The sequence below is a fragment of the Diabrotica virgifera genome, chromosome 5 (genome assembly GCF_917563875.1).
Source record: "Diabrotica virgifera virgifera chromosome 5, PGI_DIABVI_V3a".
NCBI classification, from domain to species: Eukaryota; Metazoa; Arthropoda; class Insecta; order Coleoptera; family Chrysomelidae; genus Diabrotica; species Diabrotica virgifera.
In genome coordinates, this window is record NC_065447.1 from 60,150,548 (window position 1) to 60,176,595 (window position 26,048).

At 32.4% G+C, this 26,048-nt stretch overlaps 2 protein-coding genes across 2 annotated transcripts in view; both read left to right on the top strand.

Annotated features, from left to right (window-relative positions):
- The window catches only part of LOC114330801 (paired mesoderm homeobox protein 2B-like), a 74,375-nt gene extending 63,116 nt beyond the window's left edge, over positions 1-11,259 (top strand). The window contains exon 2 of the mRNA XM_028280211.2: positions 11,036-11,259. Coding sequence (XP_028136012.1) covers positions 11,036-11,259 — 224 coding nt within the window. The remainder of the gene's footprint in view (positions 1-11,035) is intronic.
- A 10,258-nt stretch (positions 11,260-21,517) lies between these two features.
- The window catches only part of LOC114330792 (homeotic protein ocelliless-like), a 199,182-nt gene continuing 194,651 nt past the window's right edge, over positions 21,518-26,048 (top strand). The window contains exon 1 of the mRNA XM_050651926.1: positions 21,518-21,634. Coding sequence (XP_050507883.1) covers positions 21,518-21,634 — 117 coding nt within the window. The remainder of the gene's footprint in view (positions 21,635-26,048) is intronic.

Genomic DNA, 26,048 nt, shown 5'->3' on the forward strand with positions numbered 1-26,048 from the left:
ACATGTTGGTAAAGGGGATTAACATTGATATGACCCAAGATAGAATTATGTGGAGAAATGCAATTAGGGAAGCCGACCCGCATAGGGATAAGGCAAAGAGAATGATGATGATGAACTTTGTTTTTCTCGATACATATTTGGATTTTATCAGTGGTCTTAGGCTTCTCCTCTTGTTATTTCCCTTTGCTAATCTGGCATTCAGTTCCCATCCATCCTCATCTTTATCTTTCATAATAACCGACAGATACGTATAATGGACCACTCTTCGATTCCTTTAATACATTAGATATGAAAGTAAAATGTCCCTCTTTTTTTTGCCCTGCATTTCCGACTATGCATGTACTTTCTGAATTATTCCTGGTTTATTTCAAGGCCAAAATATTTTGCCTCTTTTTCTAATCTTTTTATAACATGTCTTAGTTGTTTTGATTTTATTTATTTGTTTATTTACGGGCAAACCCAATTCTATAAAAATATAGAAATTACTGATACGTATAAAGCTTAAAAGCAACGTAACGGAAGAAATTATTTTGAAATTGTTTAAGTTTCCTAATGTAGACCAATTAGTGTGGAGACCACACTGAAGAGCAATACTCGAGGTGAGACCTGACCAAGGAGAAGTAAAGAACTCTAATACTGGATACGTTTGTAAAGTCACAAGTTGTTCTTTCTACGAAACCCAACATTTTCATAGATGTTTGAATAACATTGATGATATAAGTATTGAAATAAATAGAACTATCCAGTTTAATCCCCAAGTCCTTGATTTTATTTACAGTATTGAGCAATTGGCCATCACTGTAATAGTTTGATAATATAGGGTGGTGAGTACGGTTAAAGTTAATCACATGACATTTGCTGGAATGAAGGTTCATACCATTAAGTAAACACCATACAGAAAGGTCAGTCAGTTCTAATTGCAATATGGCAGCATCATAATAATTTTTTTTATAATTTTAAAGCACTTTAAGTCATCAGCAAATAATAAATTGGTAATATCATTAATAAATAGATCAAAGAGTAATGGACCCAATTGCGACCCCTGCGGTACACCTGACTTAACCGAAAAAGTTTGTAAGTAAAAGTGGTTCACTCGGACCTATTGAATTCTATTAGTTAAATAACTCTGTAACCACTGCAACAAAGATCCACTTATGCCATATGAGCTAAGCTTGCGAATCAGGAGTTCATGGTTTACTTTGTCAAAGGTCTTGGAAAAATCAGTATAAATTGAATCAACTTGAAGTCCCTCTTCCAAGCCTTCAGACAGACAATTGACATAGGTCAACAAACTCAATTCTGAAGATTTACACCGAGAGAACAATTTCTTTTCTCCTAGAACACCGATTTCTTTGAGCAATATTTCTTAAAAGTTAACATATCCTATTAACTTAAACACACCGGTTCACATATAAAGAAACGAGTTTTTTAAACACAACTCAATAATTTCTTACAGATAATTTCTTCAATACTAAGAAATGCATTAATGGTTACATTTAATTTTCTTATCCTAAAGTTTTTATTTCTTAAATTGAAAACTACAAATATTTTGCAGTATAAGAAATATAATGTTAAGTTAATCCATATTTATATTTGTGAACAAGAAATTTTCTTGCAATCAAATAAATATTTTAAACCACAAGAAATAATTCTTCAGAAATACCCTCTGTAGTAACTGTGGTTATAAAATAAAAACTTTGTCATTAATGCCGAAATGTTACTTGCAAAGAGATTTTCTTCCACAAAAGAATTGCGCAGATTAACTATTTATGATTTAGTCGTCAGTGTTTGTCAAGATGGCGTGATATGTTCATGTTCATATAGATGGATGTTGGATTTATTGGTGTTCTTTAAAAATTAACGGATATTTTGAAGGTACGTACATATATAGGTATTAAATAAAAGTAAATTGAGTAATTTCAGATGTAATAATAATATTGTTGCGTATCCGAATGGTTAAAAAAGAAACATAATAGTATCTTTATATGCTTTTTAGGTATAATGATGGACGACTCTGAAATAAAGGAGCTTATTATTCTAACTGAGAAATATGCCACAATTTAAAGCTGGGACAGAATGATATAATATATAGCTTCAGAACAATATTAAGAAAGGATTTATTAACCAACTGCGGGGCCTTCCAGAAATGGTAGAACTTTATACATGTAAGTACCTTTTTAAAAATGTGTATACTTATGTATCAACTATAATAGGTTTCTTGAATGTATCGTTTTCTATAAAAATATACAATACAACGCTATATCAAACATGGCGGTTGCAACGCTGAGGATGTTTTCTGTTAATTTATTTGAGATAAAGAAATCAGTTAGTCTAAAAGAAATATATGTTTATGGTTAAGAAATGTTATTGCCGAAAACCGTGAATTAGTTAATATGTATTAAATGACTTATATGTAAACTAATAATACTTTCCCGTAATAAAATTTCTTAATGATTAGGTATGCTGTCTCTTTTAGATTATGAGAAAATTACATATTATTATGTCTGCTTCAATGTTTTACATTGGTTGTATTTTCCCTCTTGTTTTAACTAAACAATGTTTATTGTGTGAGTTAATATTATACAGATAAATAATTAATATTTCATTAACAAAAAGAAAAAAATAAACAAAGATGTGTAGGTTAAATAATGCCATGTTTGAAATAAATATGATTGATTTATTATTAGTATTAATAGTTCTTATGTGGGGCCGTTTCCGCCGTGTATTTGTTTTTTTTTGTATTTCCCAAATTTGTCAAAATTAATATCTATAGATATCTTTATAAAAAAAATTTTATTAAAGTAAGTTTACTCTTTCTACATAACGATTTTGTTTTAGTGAATTGCTGATATACAAATTGCTATTAACAAAAGAAGGAAAATTTGAGGAAGTTGGATTTGCCTCTCCATCCTTTTATTGTTGTGTAGAAGCCAGTGGTTTGAAGAGTGGAGAAAATGTGTGTATGTAATAATAACGTTTTATATCTTGTTTTACTAATAAATAATGATTTTACCTTAACACAATGATTTATTTCGCCGTATGTAATATCACTTTATTTTCAAGAAATATTAACTTATCTCTAAATATACGTTTATCTCTGCGAAATATATTTCTTAACATTAAATACATTCATTATTAATAGTAAAATAATAATATTCCCTACTAAGAAATATTATTGCTCAGAAAGAATAGTTTTGTAATGTGTAGAAAATATATTTTTATGACTAATAAAATTAATTAACATCAAGTGTAATTTCTTTCTGATAAATGGGTTTGAAGTTTGCCAGAAAGTGATGGTTCAATCATGTTTAAGATATGTTTCTTTGGCTATAGTAGAATTTATTTGAAATATTTTAGAAAATTATATCTTACATACAAAGATATATTTCTTAGGCAATATGCCAAGTCGATCTTTCTTAAATATTAATAAAGTTTCTTTATGTCAAGAATTTTTTTCTCTCGGTGTACCTGCAGCAAAACCGAAATGCTAAGTAATTACTAATGTTAGATTTATTACCAGATTTATATATTGGTGTGACATAAGAAAGTTTTCAAAAAGCTGGAAATTGACCTACATCCAAAGATTTATTAAATATATGAAACAAAGGTCGCGATAGTATAAAACTGAATATCAAATTGTACGCTTCTATATAAATCAAAGGAACTGGAATATGTTTTCAAAAAACTGATAGTGTGTAAAAACCTTATTATAATTCAGCTTAGTACTTTCAGCATACTAAAATTTCAGAATACATTAAATGTGATAATTATATAGGTATATTTTAAGGGTTTTTACCCTGACTAGTGGTTGATCCCCTGGTCAATTTTAAATTTGTAATGTGTTTGTTCAATGATTTCTCTTCATTTGAGTTATTTATAACTATGAGACGGTAGCTCTGATGATGGCATTTTAATATGCTGAAAGTACTAAGCTGAATTATAATAAAGTTTATACACACTATCAGTTTTTTGAAAACATACACCAGTTCCCGTTTTGATTGATTTAAAACTGAATTTCCTAAGCAAATTAGGTAGATCACGCCCAGGACCCTTATTGACACTTAGTGATAAAAGCTTTTCGTAAATTTTGGAAATCTGGATACGATATGATGATATACTGAGTTTAGACTGAATATGTCCAACACTGCAATTTAAAGTAATATCAGTATAAACTGATAAAAAGTGATCTGCGAGTCATTCAGGGTCATTGAGTCAGCTATACCATTGTTTTCACGTTTGCTACCTACAAATTTAGAAAAATGCTTTGAGTTATTTTATATAGAAAATTCGGTGAAATGTATGTAATTGTCATAACAACATTTTGATAGATTTTTACATTTTGTTCTCAGATGACAAAGAATTTTTTGTTTTCGTTAGAATAATAGGATCATCAGCGAAGGCCATACATTGATGTTCATGGTTGAATATATTACCCCCCACCTACCTGCCTCTTGGCAGTTTGAAATTTAATTTAAACGAAAAACAATGTTTATTTTTTAAACGAATATTTCTTTTTGTTTTCTTACAGCAGTAAAATGTATTTTGAGTTAAATAAATTATATTTCTGAATAGAGAATTGAATAACCTTTCAAACTAATAATCACACGACCCCTATTTTTATTTTAAAATATCATCGATTACGTCATCACGCCCAGATGGCTAAAATGACTAATAGGATTATATTATATACCAACAAATTAGATTTTAAAAAAAATCGACCTGTTTCTGGATTTATCTCCAAAATCGGCCATTCTAGAGAAAATGAATTTATTCCATAATTTTGCCCCATTCTGTATATTTTACCTTTGTAAAGTTCACTTTTAAATAAAAAAATTATACTACTAGGTAATGATAAATTGCGGATTTTTATAATAAATTAGGCTATAAATATTTTAAAAGGAGGCCTTACTTAGAAGTTTTGATCATTTAACAAAATATTTTATGTTACAAATAAAAATGCTTTAGATAAGACATTCCTCATTTTGTGCGGGACTATAAAATATATTCTACCCAAATATGACGTCATAATATATTAAAAAGTATAATTTTGTTAAAAAATATTTTATTCTCTGTGGAAAAAATATTTCTCGTCATTGTTTAGTATTTTTGACACTGTAACTAACTCGATTATTATTTTATATAGTTTTAAAATATTTATAAAACAAAATTATAATTTTAAAAACTTCTCGTTTCATTAAAAAAATTGAAATAGAACTGTAAATGAAATAAAATGATAAATCTCACAATAAAACCCTGAAAACTTTTGTTTTCTATACTTCCACAAAATGTATTATTTACAACTATGTAACTACAGCTGTTTCGGCAGAGTGCCTTTCTCAAGTGATATAATTTACAATGTGTTTGCCTTTTTAAGTCTCTAACTGAAGAGGTTGAGGAGTGGGGAGCTGTTTGTCTCGAGTTGGTCATTCAGAATTATATCTGTATGTTTCAGTTTATTAATTTCCATATATTCTAAAAAAGATAGCTTAAGGCCTTTATTTTGGATATGGAGAATTTAAAACTCTTCGTTGAAAGAATAATTATGATTTAGAAGGTGAAGTGCGTATGTAGAAGTGTCTGTTTTTCTATTGTTGAAAGCCCTTTCGTGTTCTGCTATCCGTTTGTCAAAAGTTCTGCCAGTTTGACCGATGTACGTTTTCGGACAGTCACCACAAGTTAGTTTGTACACACTACTCTGTAGTTGCTTTCTCTTTCGGCTTTTATTGTTCTTAATAGATTTGCTTAAGTTGTTGTTAGTTCTGAAAGCTGGTATTATTCCTTTCTTTTTTATGTATCTGGCTATTTTTGTTGTTATCTTGCCAGTATATGTGAGAGAGCAGAAGGTACTGGGTTCTTTCTGTGGTGGTGGATACACTAATTTCAGGGCTTTCTTATGGAGTTTTTGATTTAAAATTGTGTTAACTGTTTATTCGTTATAGCCGTTGTTTACTGCTATTTGTTTAATGATGTTTAGTTCTATCTCGAAGTTATTTTTTGTCATGGGAATTTCTGTCAGTCTATGTATCATGCTATGGTAGGCTGCTAATTTGTGTTGTGTAGGATGGGATGATGAATTGTGTATAGCTGTGTCAGTATGGGTAGGTTTATGATATACGGAGAACTCATGTTTGTTGTGTAGTCTGGTAATCGTTACATCTAGAAAGTTTATGGAATTATTCTGTTCTGTTTCTATTGTAAACTCAATATTACTATGAAGTGAATTAATGTATGATAGAAATTGGTCAAGTTGTCTGTTAGTTCCTGTAAAGCAGGGGTTCCCAAACTGGGGGGCGCGCCCCCCTTGGGGGGCATGAGGTCATATCAGGGGGAGCGCGAGACAAGTTGAACATTAAATTAAATTTAGTTATTTTTCTAAAATTCAAAATTAACCGCTTGTTATGCCCGCACTTCACTCTCGCCGAAGTCGATCGAGGTTCAACAAGTACGAGAGTGTAACTCTCCTACACCTTGTGTAACTTTGCCTGACTTCATTCTACTTCCATTCTCTGTCGGTCTGGTCAAAGGAATCTTTGTCGGTATCACACCGTTCTTTGTCGGTATCGCACTTCGAACGAGTGTGTAGAGAGGGTACTTCGGACTTCGGTCAACTTTGGCGAAGTAACTTCGCCGAGAGTGGGGAGCCCGTTTTTAACTGTGTCTGGTAACGCAGAGTAAGCAAAAGTTATCTCAAATACCTCTTTTTGACAACACTGTGAAACGCCGCATTGATGATGGACCGAAGGCATACAAAACCGGGTAGTGATGAGCAAAACAAGAACAAGACCAAGACCAGGCTAGTCTTGGTCTTGGTCTTGTTCTTGCAAGCTTGGTCTTGGTCTTGGTCTTGCAGCTAAAAGGCAGTCTTGGTCTTGGTCTTGGTCTTGCACTAGCCGGTCTTGTTCTTGGTCTTGATCTTGCTGCAAGAGTCTTGCTGGTCTTGCTTTTTTGGTAGTAATAATTTGAACCAAACAATTTCGAATAAAATGTACATTGAAATAAATAAAGATGTGAAGAATGAAACTATATTTTTTGCTTTAAAATTTTAACAAAATGTAGAATGTAGTTTCAAACGGATACCAATTTTAACATTATACATTCACCTGACCTAATTATTTCTCTCTATATAAAGAGATTAGAGTATATTTTTATAATGGTAATGTTTATCAGTAGGAAAAACCTGCATTTACAACCCTTGTTGCAATTGCCGGCCTTCGGTTGTGCCACGTTGTGTTTTGCATGCTGTCGATACCTGCCGCCTGCCTTCAGACCACGTCTTGAGTCTGGATTATTGTTTATTGCCCCTGTATTTTAATAAAATGTTAAAGAAAAAGAGCTTCTTAAGGCCGATGTCAGAATATACGTTTTGACCGGATGCATTTCCGCCGCATCCGGTGAAAACGCATAGTGTGACAGATCGGTCCGGTTGCGTTGGAAACGGATGCGTTTTGGGTCATCGGTACGCGCTTACAAACTACACCAGACTAAACGCATAGTGTGACAGGTCGGTCCGGTTGCGTTGGAAACGGATGCGTTTTCACCGAATCCGGTCAAAACGCATAATGTGGCATCGGCCTAAAAGTGCCACAAATGGTCGGGGACCTTCAATTCACGAATTTTACGAAAAGGGATAAACGGTTTATAGTTGTTAACAGATAATGATCTGCTCCTTTCACTCGAACACTGTAATATTTATCCTACGAGGGTCAAATTTAAGAGCATAAATTTAGTTTTTTTAAGAGAACACCAAAATCAAATATTTTTTACTCTATTTAATCATTATTTAATAAAATTAACTTTTTTTATAAACTAACTAAAACATATTTTTAGTAAATACGTACATATTTACCATACCTATTTATAGACCTAATACTATAACATAATAACTAAACCTAATGGGGAGTTATAAACGCTTAATTCTGTAATTTGTTATCTTGCAGTTCTTTAATTTTATTTAAACTACATTGCTCTCGTAACACGAGTTATTCGCACTTTTTATTTTCACATATTTTTGGATTGAATACCCATTATGACATTTAAAAAGTTGAAAATATTCGGATGTGGGTAGTAAAAACTAGAATTTAAAACACACTGAAATGATACGCATGCATTTCAAGTGCGGCACATACTATTTGTACTACTGGCTGGCCCTTTCTGGGGAAAACCTAGATTCTTCCAAATAGTTTTCAACTATGAAATCAGTAAAATTCTTTACACGTTTGTCATCCGGGATTTTCACAAATAATTCAACTTCCAACTTTCGTTGATTGTAAAAAATTAATCCAAAAAATAATTTTAAAAATTTCCCAGTATCGGAATTTTTGTCATTATATTCAGAAACTGAACCTAAGCTTTGGATTTTGCGATACCAAGCTTGACACATTACAATCGACAACCAGTTATTCTTTATTCAGGCCACAATGCTCTCACAGCATTGTGAATCCCTTTTCAAAATCTATTATGATATTTTTTGTATTCATTTTAAATTTGACGACCTACATTTTTCCTCGATTATGCGAAAAAAATTGAAATAAGTGTCAGTAATTTTATTAGACAAAAAAGCGAAAACTACTGGTACATAAAAACCGTTTTCAATTGCATTTTTTTTTAATGGATTACCCTATCTATAATTACATTTTTTGGTCTTACAAGTAATTTCAGTTGTCCTTGAACTGTCGCCGTTTGAAAACTTGCCTTCTCTACACTTTGAAGGTTGAGAAAATGAAAACCGTTTGACTTAATCAAAACGACTTAAAAATATATCCAAAATATTATGTATTTTAAAAATTCGATATTGTTTAAGGTTTCTTACAATGTCAGTATATATTATTGAACTAAAAAATAAAGTTAAATAATAAAAACCAATTTTTCTCAAGAAAGTGCAAGAGTCTTGCAGGTTGGTCTTGGTCTTGCATGGTCTTGCAAGGTTCGGTCTTGGTCTTGGTCTTGTTCTTGCAAGCTTGGTCTTGGTCTTGGTCTTGCAACCAAAAGGCGGTCTTGGTCTTGGTCTTGGTCTTGCTGCAAAACCAAGACCAAGACCGCAAGATCAAGACCAGTCTCTCTCATCACTAAAACCGGGTAGTTGATGTAGTAAAATAATCGCCATTCTTTGCTATTCTCCTAGACGAGAGTAATGACATAGCACAATGTTATCAGTTAATTGTTTATGTTCGGTATATTCAAAACGAAAGAATAAAAGACGAGCTACTTTTTTCTACCGAGTTGGAGACTGCAGAACACGACAAAAGCTGTTTATGTTATGAAAGCAGTGTGAGAGTTTTTGGACAAACATGAACTCTCTTGGCAAAAACTGATCAGTTTATGTACAGATGGCGCACCTTCAATGCTTGGTTTTCGCTCAGGCTATTTTCAATTAGTAATAGAGAAAAATGCTGATGTGGTTGGGATACATTGTTTTATACATCGACAAGGCTTGGCAGCAAAAACCCTTCCAAATGAACTTATGGGCTGTCTTAAAGTTATGTATTAAAGTAGTGAAGTACATAAAAAAAAAACAGTGCGTTGAATACTCGACTGTTTAAAACTCTTTGTGAAGATTTAGAAAGTGATCACAAAACACTGCTTCTTCATACAGAAGTACGATGGCTCTCAAAAGGAAACATTTTGGCAAGATTATTTGACCTTTGAGCTGAAGTAATCATCTGGGAACATCAAAAGCAAAATGAGCTAAACATGGCCTTCAAAAACATTGTACCAAGTAATATTGGCTTATTTGTCAGACATTTTTGACTCGTTGAACAGCCTTAACCTAAAACTGCAGGGTGGAGACTCAAATATAGTAGTTACTCATTGTGATGGAGGCTTAGTTACTCAACTTTGGAGTAGTATCTGGAGTCAACTCCAGAAATACTTCCCAAATACTTGTGACACTTTTATTTACAGAAGGTCAACTGATCGATTCCATGTCAACATAGACTCCCTGCCTGAATCACTTCAAGAAGATGCTTTGCAAATAAATCCAAATGATTTTTTGCATGATTCCTCTGCCAAATATTTTGTTATAATGGACAAACCTTCATTTTGGTTAAAATATTTCAAAGTGTATCTTAGTGTATCACGGGAAGCTCTTCATTTATATTTGCTTTTTTCAAGTAACTATTTGTGCGATTTTCAACACTTGTGATAATTAAAACAAAGTACATATCGGAATAAACTTGATGTTGCCTAGTGACTTGTGCTGTGCATTTACTAAAACTCAGCCACGAATAGGCATACTAGTAAATAAAATGCAAGCACATCCATCTCACTAACCAACCTAATCTATTTTTCTTTTATTAATAATTTTTGTATTTTATTGAAACTGAAATTGTTGTATCTTATGACAGAATAAATAAATGTTTTGTTTTTAAGCTAATACTTGTTTGTTTTTGTTTTGTTTCTATTTAGACGCATACAATTTATTGTAAAGGAGGGGGGGCGCGAGAAGCTTTCATTTCAACAAAAGGGGGCGTGGTACAAAAAAGTTTGGGAACCCCTGCTGTAAAGCATACTAGTATATCATCCACGTATCTCCACCAATATAAGAACTGTTTAAATACGGGATGTTTAGAAATTGTTGTTTCAAGTTGGTTCATAAATATATCTGATAGTAATGGGCTTAGAGGATTACCCATAATAAGTCCTGCACTGTTGTTTGTGTATATTTGATTATTGAATTCAAAACAGTCTTGATTTATGCAAATTTTAAGGTGGTGTAAAATTTCAGATGCAATGCATCTGAATCTTTTTGGCAATAGACGAAAAAAGCGAAAATTTACCGTTTTTTGATCTTTATTTGTTTATAACTATGTATATCATCAAAATCGGCCGCAGGAAACATATAGGTTATTATTATAGATGTCCATACTACTCAAAAAAAATGTTTTCGGCCTGGAGAGGGTTGTGACACCAACATGATATTTTTTTCCCTTATTTCTCTGAACTATGAAACTCTGGAGTACACTTTTTGTATTTTAATACAATTAATTTTTTAAAATGCAATAATTGTTCTAATAAACTAAAAATATATTTCTTTCAGGTGGTCTTCCTTACAAAGTATATCCTGGCCATGATGGAGTCCTTACGGAAAAGAGGAAACAGAGAAGAATCCGAACCACATTCACCTCCGCCCAACTAAAAGAATTGGAAAGAGCTTTCCAAGAAACGCACTATCCTGATATTTATACTAGAGAAGAAATAGCAATGAAAATAGATTTAACAGAAGCTAGGGTACAGGTAAGCTTAAAAATGTTTCTCAAATAGTTTCTGTCAAATTTTCTTACTGCTCTGCATTCGCAGTTTGTTTTATAAAGAGGATAGAGCATAATCTAATTTTTAACTAAGTATTTTATTTTAATTTTTTTCAAACTGTGAAGGGTTTTTATGTAAAATATGTTTATTATGACAATACCAAATGAATAATCAAAAGACATTGCATCGATATTTGGTGCTCAAAGGTGTAGTTTGCTCGTGTTTGGTATGGTTTTACAAATAATATGAGGAAGATCTTTGTGACGGTGATGTAGATTTCGGTGACAATTTAACATTTTAAGTAGCAAAATCTGTGAAGCTTGTGAAACAAAAAAATATGACAAACCGCCTGTTCCGAGAATACAAAAAATGGGGCCTGTACGTCAATATAGAGAAAACCAAATATATGTGTATAGGAGAGAAAAATGAGTTACAACTAGAAGATGATATGGTCTTCGAGCCAAGCTCTAATTATTTATATATTGGACAACATTACACAACAAAGTGGAAGAACAGAATTCGAAATAGAGGAAGGAATTATGAAATGAAAGAAAGTAATAAGAGCTTTGAATTCACTATTTTACTCAAAAACCATATCAAACTAAAAGGAAACAGCTATATAATAGCATATATTTAAAAGTGTGGTACTGTTACTGTATGGATGTGAAACATGGCAACTGAATAAACGAACAGGACATAAGTTGTTTGTACTAGAAATGGACTTCTGGCGAAGATCGAACTGCATCTCTAGAGTCTCACACATAATGAATGAACGAGTACGAGATATTATGAATAACGTATGGTCCTAAAGTTTTGGGAAAAATTTCAAAAGCATATAACTCTGACCACAATAATCTTATATTTTTATTAAATTATTCAACAATTTAACTTAACTATCCTTATTATAAATCAAAATTCAAATGACAGACAAGGGACCATTATTTTCGATTTGCCTAATAATTCCCCTGACACGTTGCATCATCCTTTGGACGACCTCGACGTCAATTTCTCTAATTTTTTTATATATGCGGCGTCTTAACTGTTCCTGATTTTGTGCTTCCCATCCGTTATTATAGACTTTCCGACTTAATATTGCTCAGAACTCTTCAATTGGACGAGCCTGAGGTAGGTTGGGGGGATTGTCTGCTTTCGGTACAAAGGTAATGTTGTTAGTTTCGTACCAGTCCCTTGTGATCCTCGCGTAATGACATAAAGCAAGATCTGGCCAAAAGACTATTTGATCATTTGCATGATGTGTGTTCACAAACTGAAGCAATTTAGAGAGACATCTTTGAATATAAATATTTGCGTTTAAGGCTTCGCCTCGAACAACACCAATGTAGGGCTGTGAGATAAAGCCAGCCTCAGAAATTGCACACCATACCAAAATTTTGTCCTCAAATTTTTTCTTACTTTTGAATTTTATTTCATCAGGTACATTTTCGTAATTGTTCGTGTAAAACCCATCGTTACCCTTCATCTCAGAGTTGGACAAAGTAAAATATTTTTCATCGTCCATCACGATCAACTTGTTGACGAAATGCACTCGCCTTAACGCGAGGCAACGTCTCGGAATTCTCTCTAATTGATCCTCTGTGTATTTTGGAGCTTTCCTTCTTTTCCGGTAGATAATATTGTTACTCGATAGGGTCCTGCATACTGTAGTCTTTCCAACATGAAATCTTCTGGCCAGTTTTCGCTGTGAGACCCCAATTTTGTTCTTAGCTGCTTCAATTAGTCTTGCCTCTCTTATATGGTTCAAAATCCGCGGTCGGCCACTTTTACGCAAGTTAGCACATGGTATCCCTTCTACACATTCTCTGATTGTGCGATAAATTGTCGATTTGCTTTGATTTGTTTTGATCTCGATAAATATTAACAATATCTCGTTTCGACATTCGCCCAACCATATTATAAACACCTCGACGAATATCAATTTTATAAGACATTTTGCAGAGCACAAACCAAAATATTCTGCTTTGTTTATTAAATGTTAATAACTGATGACATTTCAATTCCATGGCCTTCTTTGTTAAATGCATTTTGCTTCTCAATCAGACCAGGTGAAATTTTTCCCAAAACTTTAGGACCATACGTTAGGAAAACAAACATAATAGAAGAAATAAAAAACACAACTTTGTTGGTATGGCCATGTACTAAGAATGGAGGAATATCGACTCTCAAAGCTGTTAATGAAATGACAACCCCAAGAAAGAAACAACAGGTAAAAGGGCAGATCGGAAACTACCTGGATAAGTGGAATCCAGAAAGAAATGTCTGAGAGGGATCTACGGCCAGAAGATTGGACAGATCGACGTGGCTGAAAAATAGGGTCCGGAAGGCGCAGGATGCTATAAACCGGTGTTATTACTACCTATATATAAATAGCAAAATGTTTTTCCTTTTTTTTTTTGTTAAGTACAACTCCTAGTACATATTATTCAATGTGATCTTAGATTTATGGGAAAAATATTTAAAAATATCCGTGAATGAATTTTCCCAAAATGCAAACAATGACTGGTAAATATAGCTAGGCACTAAGGTTTCTTGACGGTCCAGTTGGCTGGGGCTCAGTCTATCGACAAGTTTAGTGGATTTGCGATTTGCGGTCGCTGGTTCGAGCCTCAGCTAGGTCATGAAATTTATAAAAGGCCAACGCCGTAGTATAAAACTCAATAGAGTCTACGGCTTGGTCCGGATAAACTGGCGTCGGATCGGCCTATGGAGGAGCAGTACGGCAAGGGATAAGGGCTTGCGGCTTGGTGATACTCCTCCATAGATCCCTACCGAAGGGCGTTGACGCCTAAGAACGGTGTATACAGACTAAGGTTTCTTTAGGATGACAGCAAAATGCCGAAGGATCACTGTTAAATGGGTGATTCGCTAAAATAGACGGCAATTTCGAGGTAGAGAAATTTAATTTAAAACATTGTTTAGAATTAGTTCATTTTTAAATATTTTTTATAAAATGAGGTATTCAACTTACCCATGATACCAGCAGAGATCATTTTTAAACATTGTCCGAAAAATGGAAATGTGACTTCGGAGTTGACTAAGTGTCCACGGTGTTGACGTAATTCTCTGTTAATTGAAATTTATGATCGTAACAATTAAATAAAAATTGGTATGTAATAAAACTATACAAAACACTTCCATTTTGATATAAACTACTACAGAAAAACATGAAAAATAGATAAAATATCAATTGCGTCGGAGTTGATTTAGACCGGCCTTCGTGTTGACAAAACTTTCCAATATGTAGCCGTGTCTTGTCCGTTAAACTTCAAAAATCTAATCTGCTTTTGAACACAATCTTGACATTTCCTTTCTATACATTCTTCAGACTTTTCTGCGCAACATAATGATTTGTTATCCGCTTCCACACATGAGCTCCATGTTTTCACATAATGTGCCTACATAGACAGATGTCTCTTTTATTAACATTAGAGAAGACTACCGAAAATGGTATATTCTTACAGAAATGAGCATAGCTGCATAAAATATTACTTTCTTAAAGTATTTAAAATACAATCTTTATTTAACGATTTTGGGGGTTTTCGCCTTCATTTTTCCGTCGTACTCCAGTGTATACGAGCCATTTTCTATAAAAAGAAGGTAATATTACCAAACCGACCGAAACATTTTGAGAGCTTACCCAGTAACCCTTTTTCTATATCAGACTAAATTTAAATTGTATTTAAAACAAAAATGAATAACCATTTTCAATTTCGTTGCAAAACGAAAATACAGCCGAACCATATTCCAGTCCAATCAGAGAGTGCTGCAAGCACCTCTACCGGTTTCGAAACTTATTAGTCTCTCATCAGGAGGCACATATGCTGCTCTCCCTGATCCAACCAAAACAAACCCCAGCGTGCAGTACCGAATTGCAACGAACGAAATGGCATAGATGCCCTAGCGGCAACTGCTAGCAAAAGACTAAGTTTTCACTCTAATGGCATATAACATATCCCACCAGAATGAAAATTGTTTTCATTGTTGTCATTCTGGTGGGATATGTTATATGCCATTAGAGTGAAAACTTAGTCTTTTGTATTTTTTTAGTTTAAGAATGACCACTCATATAATTTCAACAACTCCGAGGCACGTTCGTCAACTCCGAGGCACGACTGGGCTTCAAAGTTGATGGCTTCGGTGTTGATGATTTCATACATTTTTAATTCTACTTCCTACAAATTTTAAAAATAATTCTGCTTTATTTATGGGGTGTCAAAAAACTTTATAGCGCATACTTAAAAGAAAAACATATTAAAAAAATTAGCAAAATTAAGTTTTTACGAAGGCTTCGGTGTTGACTGTATAAAACCATACGCTTAGAAGATACCTTGATAAAATTTCTATCGCTTAACGATATCATGTTCGTCCACTTTCTTCCACAATTTGGGTTAGACTGTAGCGTTCCTCTCTTGTCAAGCTGCCTGCAATACAGTATAGTGCAGTTTGGCCTAAATTTTCATATATTTTCATGAAGCCTCGGTGTTGATGCACAAAGTTGGTTACAGTTTTTAGTAGTAGATTTTTATGGTTTTATTTTAAAAATCAAAGTTATTAATTTGACAGTTTTAAATTACATTGGGTTTTTAATTAATTATTGATAAAATAATCTGCACCTTTGTAACTTTTCAGTGTGTAATACTATAAAACAGATCAAAAAACAAGATGGGTTACAGCCTCGGAGTTGATATTTTGACATTAAAATTGCATAAAATGCTTGTAAAAATATTTATTTTAAAATTAATGTTAAGTGGCGTACATTCATCTATTGTATGACTTAATTTTGGCAACATAATTTTAAACACAGTATGTAAAGGACTTAAGAAAAAAGCGAGTTACACAATATGCCGCTTATTTTGGCGAACCACCCAAATAGCAAAATGTTTTTCCTTTTTTTTTTTGTTAATTACAATTCCTAGTACATATTATTCAATGAGATCTTAGATTTATGGGAAAAATATTTAAAAAAATCCGTGAATGAATTTTCCCAAAATACAAACAATGACTGGCAAATATAGCAAGGCACTAAGGTTTCTTTAGGATGACAGCAAAATGCCGAAGGATCACTGTTAAATATAGACACCATTATCACGTAAAACAGTTAAAAACAGTTAAAAAACGAGGGTAAAAACATCACACTCAGATTTTTCTTTCAACCAAAACCTTACCAAAACTATTACCTACATGATCAAGGCCAAGTAAGGTAATTATCAATTAAAAAAAAACATAACCTATTAACAACTTGTAGTTTACACTTTTTCGTAGAATGTTTAGAATTATTTATCTTAAACAATATCCGTAGTGATAATAGCAACTTCAAACGTTCATTAAAAATGTTATTTTTGTTACAATCAATTACCTATGACTAAATCCCATATATAATATAGCCAAGAGCCTTTATAATATTTCTATACCCATACATTATGTATTTCTTATAGGTCTGGATCCCGCATCTGAAAAAAAAGTTGATTAATAGCAAGCTGAAAATTTGTTAATAGTTTAAGGGTGTCTAGTCGGACAAACTTTGATATATGGGAACACTGGAACAGGGGAAGCTTTAATTGTGGAACAGGTTAACAATTTGGAACGGTCAGACCAGGAAAACGGCACATGTATTTTGTCCGACAGAACAGACTTAAACTCTCCGAACATCTCTCATGCAAAATCAGACTATTTATCACCAAATGGGCGTTTTAATGAGTGGAACATGAAGAATATGCCAAATGACAGGAATTATGACAGGTGATAAATAGCAGTCTGATTTTTGCATGAGAGTTTAATCTCTGTTCGGAGAGTTTAAGTCTGTTCTGTCGGACAAAATAAATGTGCCGTTCTCGTGGTCTGACCGTTCCAAATTTTTAACCTGTTAAAGAATTAAAACTGCCCCTGTTACAGTGTCCGACTAGACACCCTTAAGCTATTAACAAATTTTCAGCTTGCTATTAATCAACTTTTTTTTCATACGCGGGATCCAGACCTATTATGTATCCGACATACTGAGAGGGTAAAAGGAAGGGTAGAACGAAAGTATACAATATATATTTCTCTGTCATATCTATTTAATGTTAAAATTAACTATTAATTTTATATATATTTTTTTAATGACATGTTGAACTCGGTTTATTCTTTTTATGTGTACAGTAATACTTTTTTATATTCTAAATATTTTACTATTTACACCACCAATTTTTGCATCAACAAAATTGGACGTAAAGATAATAAATATGATGCATTTGTATTGATGATCCATAGATTGAGATTACATTGATAATAATTATAAATATTAAATATAAAGTACATAATATTCCTAATATACTAACTATTCCTTCATAATATACTAACTAAATTTATGACTAATCTGATTCCTAGCGGACAGCTGATTATACGCGAACAAGAAGTAGAACTAGTGGAAAAGTACATTTACTTGGGTCATGAAATTAGAATTGGCAGAGATAACCAAACATGCGAAATAAAAAGAAGATTAACTCTTGCTTGGGCAGCCTACGGAGCTCTGAGAGACATATTTAGGAGCAGTATACCGATCGGTTTAAAAAGACAAGTGTTTGACCAATGTGTGCTACCGGTAATGACATATGGAGCAGAGACACTGACTCTAACCAAGGCAACAGCGTCGAAAATGCGGGTTGCTCAAAGGCGCATGGAAAGATCCATGCTGGGCGTAACTCTACGGGATAAAATAAGAAATGAAGATCTCAGACAAACAACCGGTATCGCAGATGTTGTAGAACGTATCACCAGGCTCAAATGGAACTGGGCAGGACACGTCGCCAGGCTGAAAGATTCAAGATGGGCACGAATGCTGATGGAGTGGAGACCAAGAGAAGATAAACGAAGTAGAGGAAGGCCGCCTACACGATGGACAGATGATATCAGGCGGATTAGTAAAAACTGGCAAAAATCAGCACAAAACCGTGAAGTGTGGAAACAATTGGGGGAGACCTATAGACCTATGTCCAGCAGTGGACGTAAATTGGTTGGATGATGATGACATAATATTCCAGGAATATTAAATGTTTCCCTGGACTCTGAATAATCCAGGTATCTATAGAAAAGAAATATAGAAAGAAAACCTACCGCTTTCCTGCATGGAGTTCGGAGCTGTTTTTAATTATTAACAATGTATTGCAAAAATCGCGGTTTTTTCGGTTTTTTGCAACCAATTAGGAAGCTAAATAGTTAACATAAAATTACAAAATTTAATTTTTCAGAACATTAAAAAAACTTCAAAATGGTGGTTCTTCTTACTCTCTTTCTTGGCTTGCATACTTGTGTATCTGCCAGTATATTTGATTGTATTGCAGCTCGTCTTGCTCTAATAAGCCAAGCCGCACACCAAAGAAACATGAAACGAAAAACATGAAACATGAAACGAAAAACATGTTTCATGAAACTAAAACACTGCTAAACAAATCTCAAAGTCCGCCTACCAATGAAACGAGTGTGATTCATGCTCATGACACATTTTTATTTTCGGAGAGTTTCATAAATGGCCGGACGTGTATTTGTTTAGCAGTGGTTTATTTCCATGAAACGTAATTTACGTTTCATGTTTCTTTGATGTGCGGTCGGGCTAAGCAATGCTGCAACACTGAAAAATAATGTTACCTTAATTTACCAAGTAACCAGGGGAATATTGGAGGATGTAAGTGCGGGTCGAAGTATTTTAAATTCATAAATTCATTTTGTTAATACTTAAATAAATAATCACTGCCTGTAGTTGTTCATGAGTAAGATGTTGCAACATATTTTGAACATTGGGGTTCTTTGGTAGGTACTCCTAATTTTATAAGTTCGGTTCTCAGATTAAACTGCTTGGATATTTTTATTGGACACTGTAGAAGAATATGGTCTAGATCAGGGGTGGGCAAAGTGCGGCCCGCGGGCCGCATGCGGCCCTTTAGACATTTTTTGCGGCCCTCGGAAAAAAGTGAATTATTTTCATTTAAAGATTTTTTTGTTTAATTATCGCTAATATTAATAATTATATAGATAATGCAGCTATTAATTAACACTTTCGCAGCGGGTGATTTTCCCACAAAGTTTCCCGTAATTAACCCGTAACTACCTAGTATGTGTAACAATTGACGGAGCACCAAATTTAAGAGGAGTCAATATTGTAATATTGAGAAAACTTCAAGATTACGTTTATGAACAATTTCCTGAACATGATTTTATTACCTACTTTTTCAATGCATAATCCATCAGCAGGTATTGTTCAAAAATGATTTCTAAGTAGACAACGTCATTTCAATTACAACTAATGTAGTTAATTTTATTCGTTCAAGAGGATTAAATCATCGTGCATTCATAGCATATTTGGAAGAGTTAGAGACAAAACATACCGATGTCTTATTAAATATAGAGAAGGTTCTTAAAAGGTGCTGTGAGTTAGGGGAGGACATTGCTTTATTTTTAGATATGAAAAAATGCGACACATTTGCTAAATTTATAAGTTTTGAACGCAAAATGAAACTTTTAAAATGAAACTCAAACTATTCAAAACTATTCATTGATCATATAAAAAAGAAAGAATTAGTTCAATAATTTCCCTAATTAAAATCATTAAATAATGTACGAGAAAATAAGTTTAAAATTTATAAAGAAAAGCTTTGTAATTCGTTGACAGAATTTGAAAATCGTTTCAAAGATTTTGAAGATATATAATTTTTCTTATCACTTCTAAGAAATCATTTTTTAGTTAAAATTGATTCCGTACCAGTCTACATTGAACTAGAAATTAAAGATTAATTTGTAAATTTTTCCAATACAATCCATTAAGCCAAATTCCGGACCAATGCTGCACGATACGGGTACCGCCACGGCACCCGTTTCGTGTTATTTTGTTGTGTATCGGTACTAGCAGTCGGATTTGTTTTAGTTCATTCAGATAAGTCATTTATACGCTCTCTGATGATAGCTTAGGAGCTTGAAACCGGGTAGGGTGTTTATGACACTCTCTGATTGAATTGAAATATAAGACGTTTCTAGTTTTCGTTTTACAACAAAACTATTATTTTTGAAAGTACATAACTTCAAGACTACTGTCTAAAAATTTCAGTTTGACCGGAGGAAAATTACCGGAAATACTGCATTCTTAATATCCCCACCTTCGACTCGCTTTGCAGCAGCTTGAGCGTAGTGAGAAACATTCAACAGTTGCTCCTTTCTCATTTGTAAATTATTCCGCGATTCAAAATAATTTTCCTGTGTGCATCACTTTAAGATTTGACAGACAAAAAAGTTCCAGTTTTTCTCAAAACTGCTTTCCACACTAAAACCAATTCAACTAAAAATCTAACTAAACAGCTACTTGACAGATCCACCTGAAATTTATCATACTTATATTTTCTTTAGACATTTCGTGAGGTAAAGCTGTCGAGATATTTTTTGTTTAACAATACTAAATATGTTGATTTGCACACTTTCTTACAAAAAAATTTGTTATTGTGGCTTCTGAGTGATATCAAAATCTCAAAAATCTTCATAAAAAATACCAAATAAAATTCATACAAAAATGAAAATGTTGATTTCAAACCATAGCCCCCCCCCCCCACTAAACAAAATTAATAAAAAGTTGAAAATTCGAACATGTAAAGGTAAACAATATTGCGGCCCTCGGTAATACACCAAAAACATTTTGTGGCCCTTACTAAAAAAAAGTTTGCCCACCCCTGGTCTAGATCCTCAATATTTCCGCATTCACAGTAAGGATGTTCTTTTACTTTTAATAATCTATATAGATGTGAGCTTGTGCAATGTGCAACAAGGTCCTATTCTCATTCTTTATATTTGTCAAATGCCTTCTATCTGTGCATAGGAATTTGTGAAACCAGGGTTTTTCTTAAAATGTTACTTGTATTTCTGAATACCATTTTCCTTTAATTTGGACTTTTGACTTTCAATGATGATTGTGTTCATTTTTTATATTATCTTTTAGTGTTGGCCAAAGTTCTGTATAGTTTATCTTTATCTCCTGAGGAATCTTAAGACACCTGCTAATGTTTGCCAAATTATCCACATGTTCATTAGGTACCCTCTATTTCTGAGTGACCTGGAATCCAGCATAGTTTATTTATAGTGTCTGCCGATACAATTGGTCTCAATAATTAATTTTTTTGTTTCTAGTGCAATATAATCACTTTTTGAATTACAGTAGAGCGTCGATTATTCGAACGTCGATCAACCGAACGACCGCTTATCCGAACTCCCGACTTGCGTTAAAACTCGATTGAAAATGCCTAAACGTAAGCGTATTTTCCTCTCTATGAAAAATAAACACGAGATTAACAAACGGTTAGAGGGAGGTGAACCTGCAGCCAATTTATCCAATGAATACAAAGTTGGTAGGCTGGTAAGATGGATAAAAAACAAAAGACGGACATAAGTATCTTTATGTTCCGGCTTAATTTTTCTGACTGATCCACAAATCGTAATATGATAAAACTTGCCGGAATGTGATGATGCTGTATATAAAACACGGAATGTGATGATGCTGTATATAAGCTGTTTACTCAAAAAAGATCCCGGGGAAAACCTATTTCGCCTCCCTAAATCTCAGGGAGTTTTAGCTTTGTTACATATAGTTTGTGCTGATAAACTGACACCGAAAATCAAATTTCATATTTTTTAATCCATTCTGAAATAGGTACTTTGCTAGGCTCATAATTAAAAAACACGTTACCCAGCCGCTCGTAAACGGCGGGTAGAATTGCTTCGCCAAAAGAAAATTGAAGATTTTTAATGCTTAAAAATATTCATTTTGTTGCAAATTCAGCACTTTTTTGTTTAATTTCTATCCTATTTGTCACTAAAGATATACATGAATGTGTGTAAAGATGTATGTAAATAAGGCTTTCATTCGCCTATTGATAAATAGTACTGCTATATCAATACAGTTCGATTATCCGAAAAAATCGATTTTCCGAACACCTTTGTCCCCCAATTAGTTCGGATAATCGACGCTCTACTGTAATACCTATTTGACTTAATTTTTGTAATAGCGCTAGAATCACTAAAGACAATACAATCAGTAATGCCCTTATTTAAGCACACAGTTATACCCTTATTAATTGCTACTACTTCTGCTGTACATAATTGAAGGTAACTTAGATGAAAATGAAAAAATAATGTTAGGAATATACACTCCATAACCAGATTATACTTGTTGATTAATTTCGCATTTTGATGCATCAGTGTAAACAAATGTATATTTTCTAGAGAACTTCTCAGTTACTATTTTAAATATTGTATTTTGATTACTGCATCTTTTATTAATATTTAGTTAAATTATAAGGACCCGTCCATATAAATAAGGTGTCATAATTTTGCATGAAATCAGCAAAATGGCGGTTTTTGAAAGTCATAAAGGCAATTTATTGCTTGCCAAATAGAATTCTATTTTGCTGACGTCACAAAATCGAATTTCACAATGGGAGAATCGACGGTTGCTAGGCAACGTGACGTCACTAAAATAGAATTCTATTTGGCGTGCTCCCACCCCTGGTACTGACTTTTTAACTTTCAAAAATCGCTATTTTGAAGCTTTTTTAATGTTCTAAATAATCAAATTTTGTAATTTTATGTTAACTATTTTTTTTTAATGGGATAAAAAAATGAACAAATCGCGGTTTTTGCACCAAACTTTTAATACTTGCTATAATAAAAAACTGCTTCGAATTCAAGGCAGGAAACATGTATATTAGGTTATATTTATACAGGGTGCTTCATTAACATAGGGTTTCATAATCATTTCAGGATGTTTTTTGATTCCTTGTTACTTTTTACATAAATATCATCCTTTTGTCTCATTGAGATAAAGTAAGTAGTTTTCAAGTTATTTGCGTTTAAAGATAGTGGATTCCATAAGACTATGTACTTTAAACTACATTCAATAACATTATGTGTTTAAAATACACATATAATCTTATTGAATCCATTACATGAAACAAGCTATATCTCTTAAACGAATAGAGATTTTTGAATAGGACAAAAACAGTTCTATTCCATTTTACTCTGGGCTAATTAGCAAAATTCATGGAAAAGTTATTTACCAGCAATTTTATTGCTGGAATCGAATTATAAAATCCTATATATTAATAATATAGGTATGCAAAGTCCGCAGATAGTGTGCTACTTTTTTTATAAACAAAATGGCGCCGACAAATCGTATTTTTTTCAATTATTGCTCTATAACTCAGAAGATTTTAACTTTACAAAAAAAACACCCAAATAAAAATTCACCGCAATTAAATTCTGCATAGAGATGTGTTTTTCACGGTTTGTTCCGATCAAAATTTTCCTCGGAAAATGCGGGTTTTCCTAACAAAAACTCTAATTTTCAAATAAAGTTTTACGTAAGTAATTATTAATCAATAATTAAATAACTTAGTGACATCAAAGCTTTCTTGGTATAGATTGTAATTACAGAAGCCGGTGAAAATTAAACGAATATTTTAACAACAATTCATTTGTTAATTAACAATTTACGATCGCAATAATAACCAAAATAATCATGATACATTGATCAAACTTATAAAGATTATAAAGATGAGATGCTTATTTAATATTTTATCGACAAAATATAAATTTTTCTTTTTTTTGCATAACCTTTAAATTTTGAAAAAAAAAATAGTTATAATACGCTGGTCTAATTAGTAAAGTACAAAGAAAGGTTATTTACCAGCAATTTTATTGCTGGAATAAAATTATAAGGTCCTATATATTATTAATATAGGTATGCAAAGTCCGCAGATAGTGTGCTACCTTTTATATAAACAAAATGGCGCCGACAAATCGTATTTTTTTTAATTATTGCTCTATAATTCCGAAGATTTTAACTTTACATCAAAAGCACTCAAATAAAAATTCACCCCAATTTAATTCTACATGGAGGCATGTTTTTCTCGATTTGCTCCGACGAAAATTTTCCTCGGAAAATGTGGGTTTTCCCAACAAAATTTCGAATTTTCAAATAATTTTTTTGGGCCAGTAATTATTTTTCAATAATTATATAGCTTGGTGAAATAAAAGCTTTCTTGATATAGATTATAAATTCAGAAGCCGGTGAAAATGAAACGACAATTTTAGCAACAATTCAATTGTTAATTAACAATTTGCAGCCGCAATAACAACCAAAACAATCATGAGACATTGATCAAACTTAGAAAGATTATAAAGGTGTGATGTCTATTTAATATTTTGTAGACAAAATATAAATTTTTTCATTTTTTTGCATAATCTTTAAATGTTTAAAAAAAATTGTTATAAACAAATTAACATTTCTCAGAAATTGTTTATTACATTCTAATTTTAAAAAATACTTAAAATGCGTATTTCATAGGTCTTGAAAATGAATGCTTTAAAAAAATTTCCAACCGTTTGCAAAAAGTTATGAAACAGCAAAGTAAATATACGAATTCTCCGTTGTTTATAATTTGTTTTAATTGTTTCAAAGCTTAAAAGTGAGTCTATGGTACAATCTAATTACTCACAAAGAATGTCAAAAATTAGTGCAATGGTTATGTTTTAATCGAAGATTAAAAATACTTTTTTTTTGTAATTTTTAACGCAAAAGTAGGCCTGATTCAGAGTCGGAGCTAAAATGTTCACTCAAAGCGACTGACACGCAGCATGCATTATTTTTTAGTAAAAGTGTACGATGCGCGGCAGGTCGTCGCGCCGAGTGAAAATTTTAGCTACAGTACTCTATTAGTCTAATTTCGCGCGTGTAAATTACAAAAAAATATATTTATAATTTTTAATTAAAATATAACCATTACACTAATAATCGATATTTTTTGTAAATAATTAGCTTATACTTTAAACTCACTTTTACGCTTTGAAAGAATTAAAAAAATATATAAACAACGCAGTAATCGTATGTTTACCTTGCTCTTTCATAACTTTTTTGCAAATGGTTGCAAAAAAGTTCTGAAGCATTCAATTTCAAGATATTTGAAATGTGAATTTTAGCTATTTTTTAAAATTATAATATAATAAAAACTTTCTGAGAAACGTTAATTTGTTTATATCTATTTTTTCTAAACATTTAAAGATTATGCAAAAAAATAAAAAAATTATATGTTGTCGACAAAATGTTAAATAGGCATCTCATCTTTATAAGACTTCAAAGTTTGATCAGTGTATCATAATTATTTTGGTTGTTATTGCGACCGTAAATTATAAATTAACAATTAAATTGTTGCTAAACTATTCGTTTAATTTTCATCAGATTCTGTAACTATAATCTAAACCAAGAAGGCTTTTAAGTCACCAAATTATTTAATTATTGGTAGATAATTACTTATCTAAAACTTTATTTGAAAATTAAAGATTTTGTTGGGAAAACCCGCATTTTCCGAGGAAAATTTTAGTCGGAGCAGATCAGGAAAAACACATCTCTATGCATAATTTAATCACGGTGAATTTTTATTTGGGTGTTTTTGTTGTAAAGTTAAAATCTTCGGAGTTATAGAGCAATAATTGAAAAAAATACGATTTTCGGACGCCATTTTGTTTATAAAAAAAGTAGCACACTATCTGAGGACTTTGCATACCTATATTATTAATATATAGGATCTTATAATTCGATTCCAGCAATAAAATTGCTGGTAAATAACCTTTCCCAAAAATGGCCTATTCTCCGATAATCGGCCCAGACTATTTGTAATACCTTTTAATATGACGTAGAAAAAATCATCCTCTAAATATTCATCCCTTAGTTACAACACCTAACTTTAATTTTTTTAATAGCACCCTGTATATCT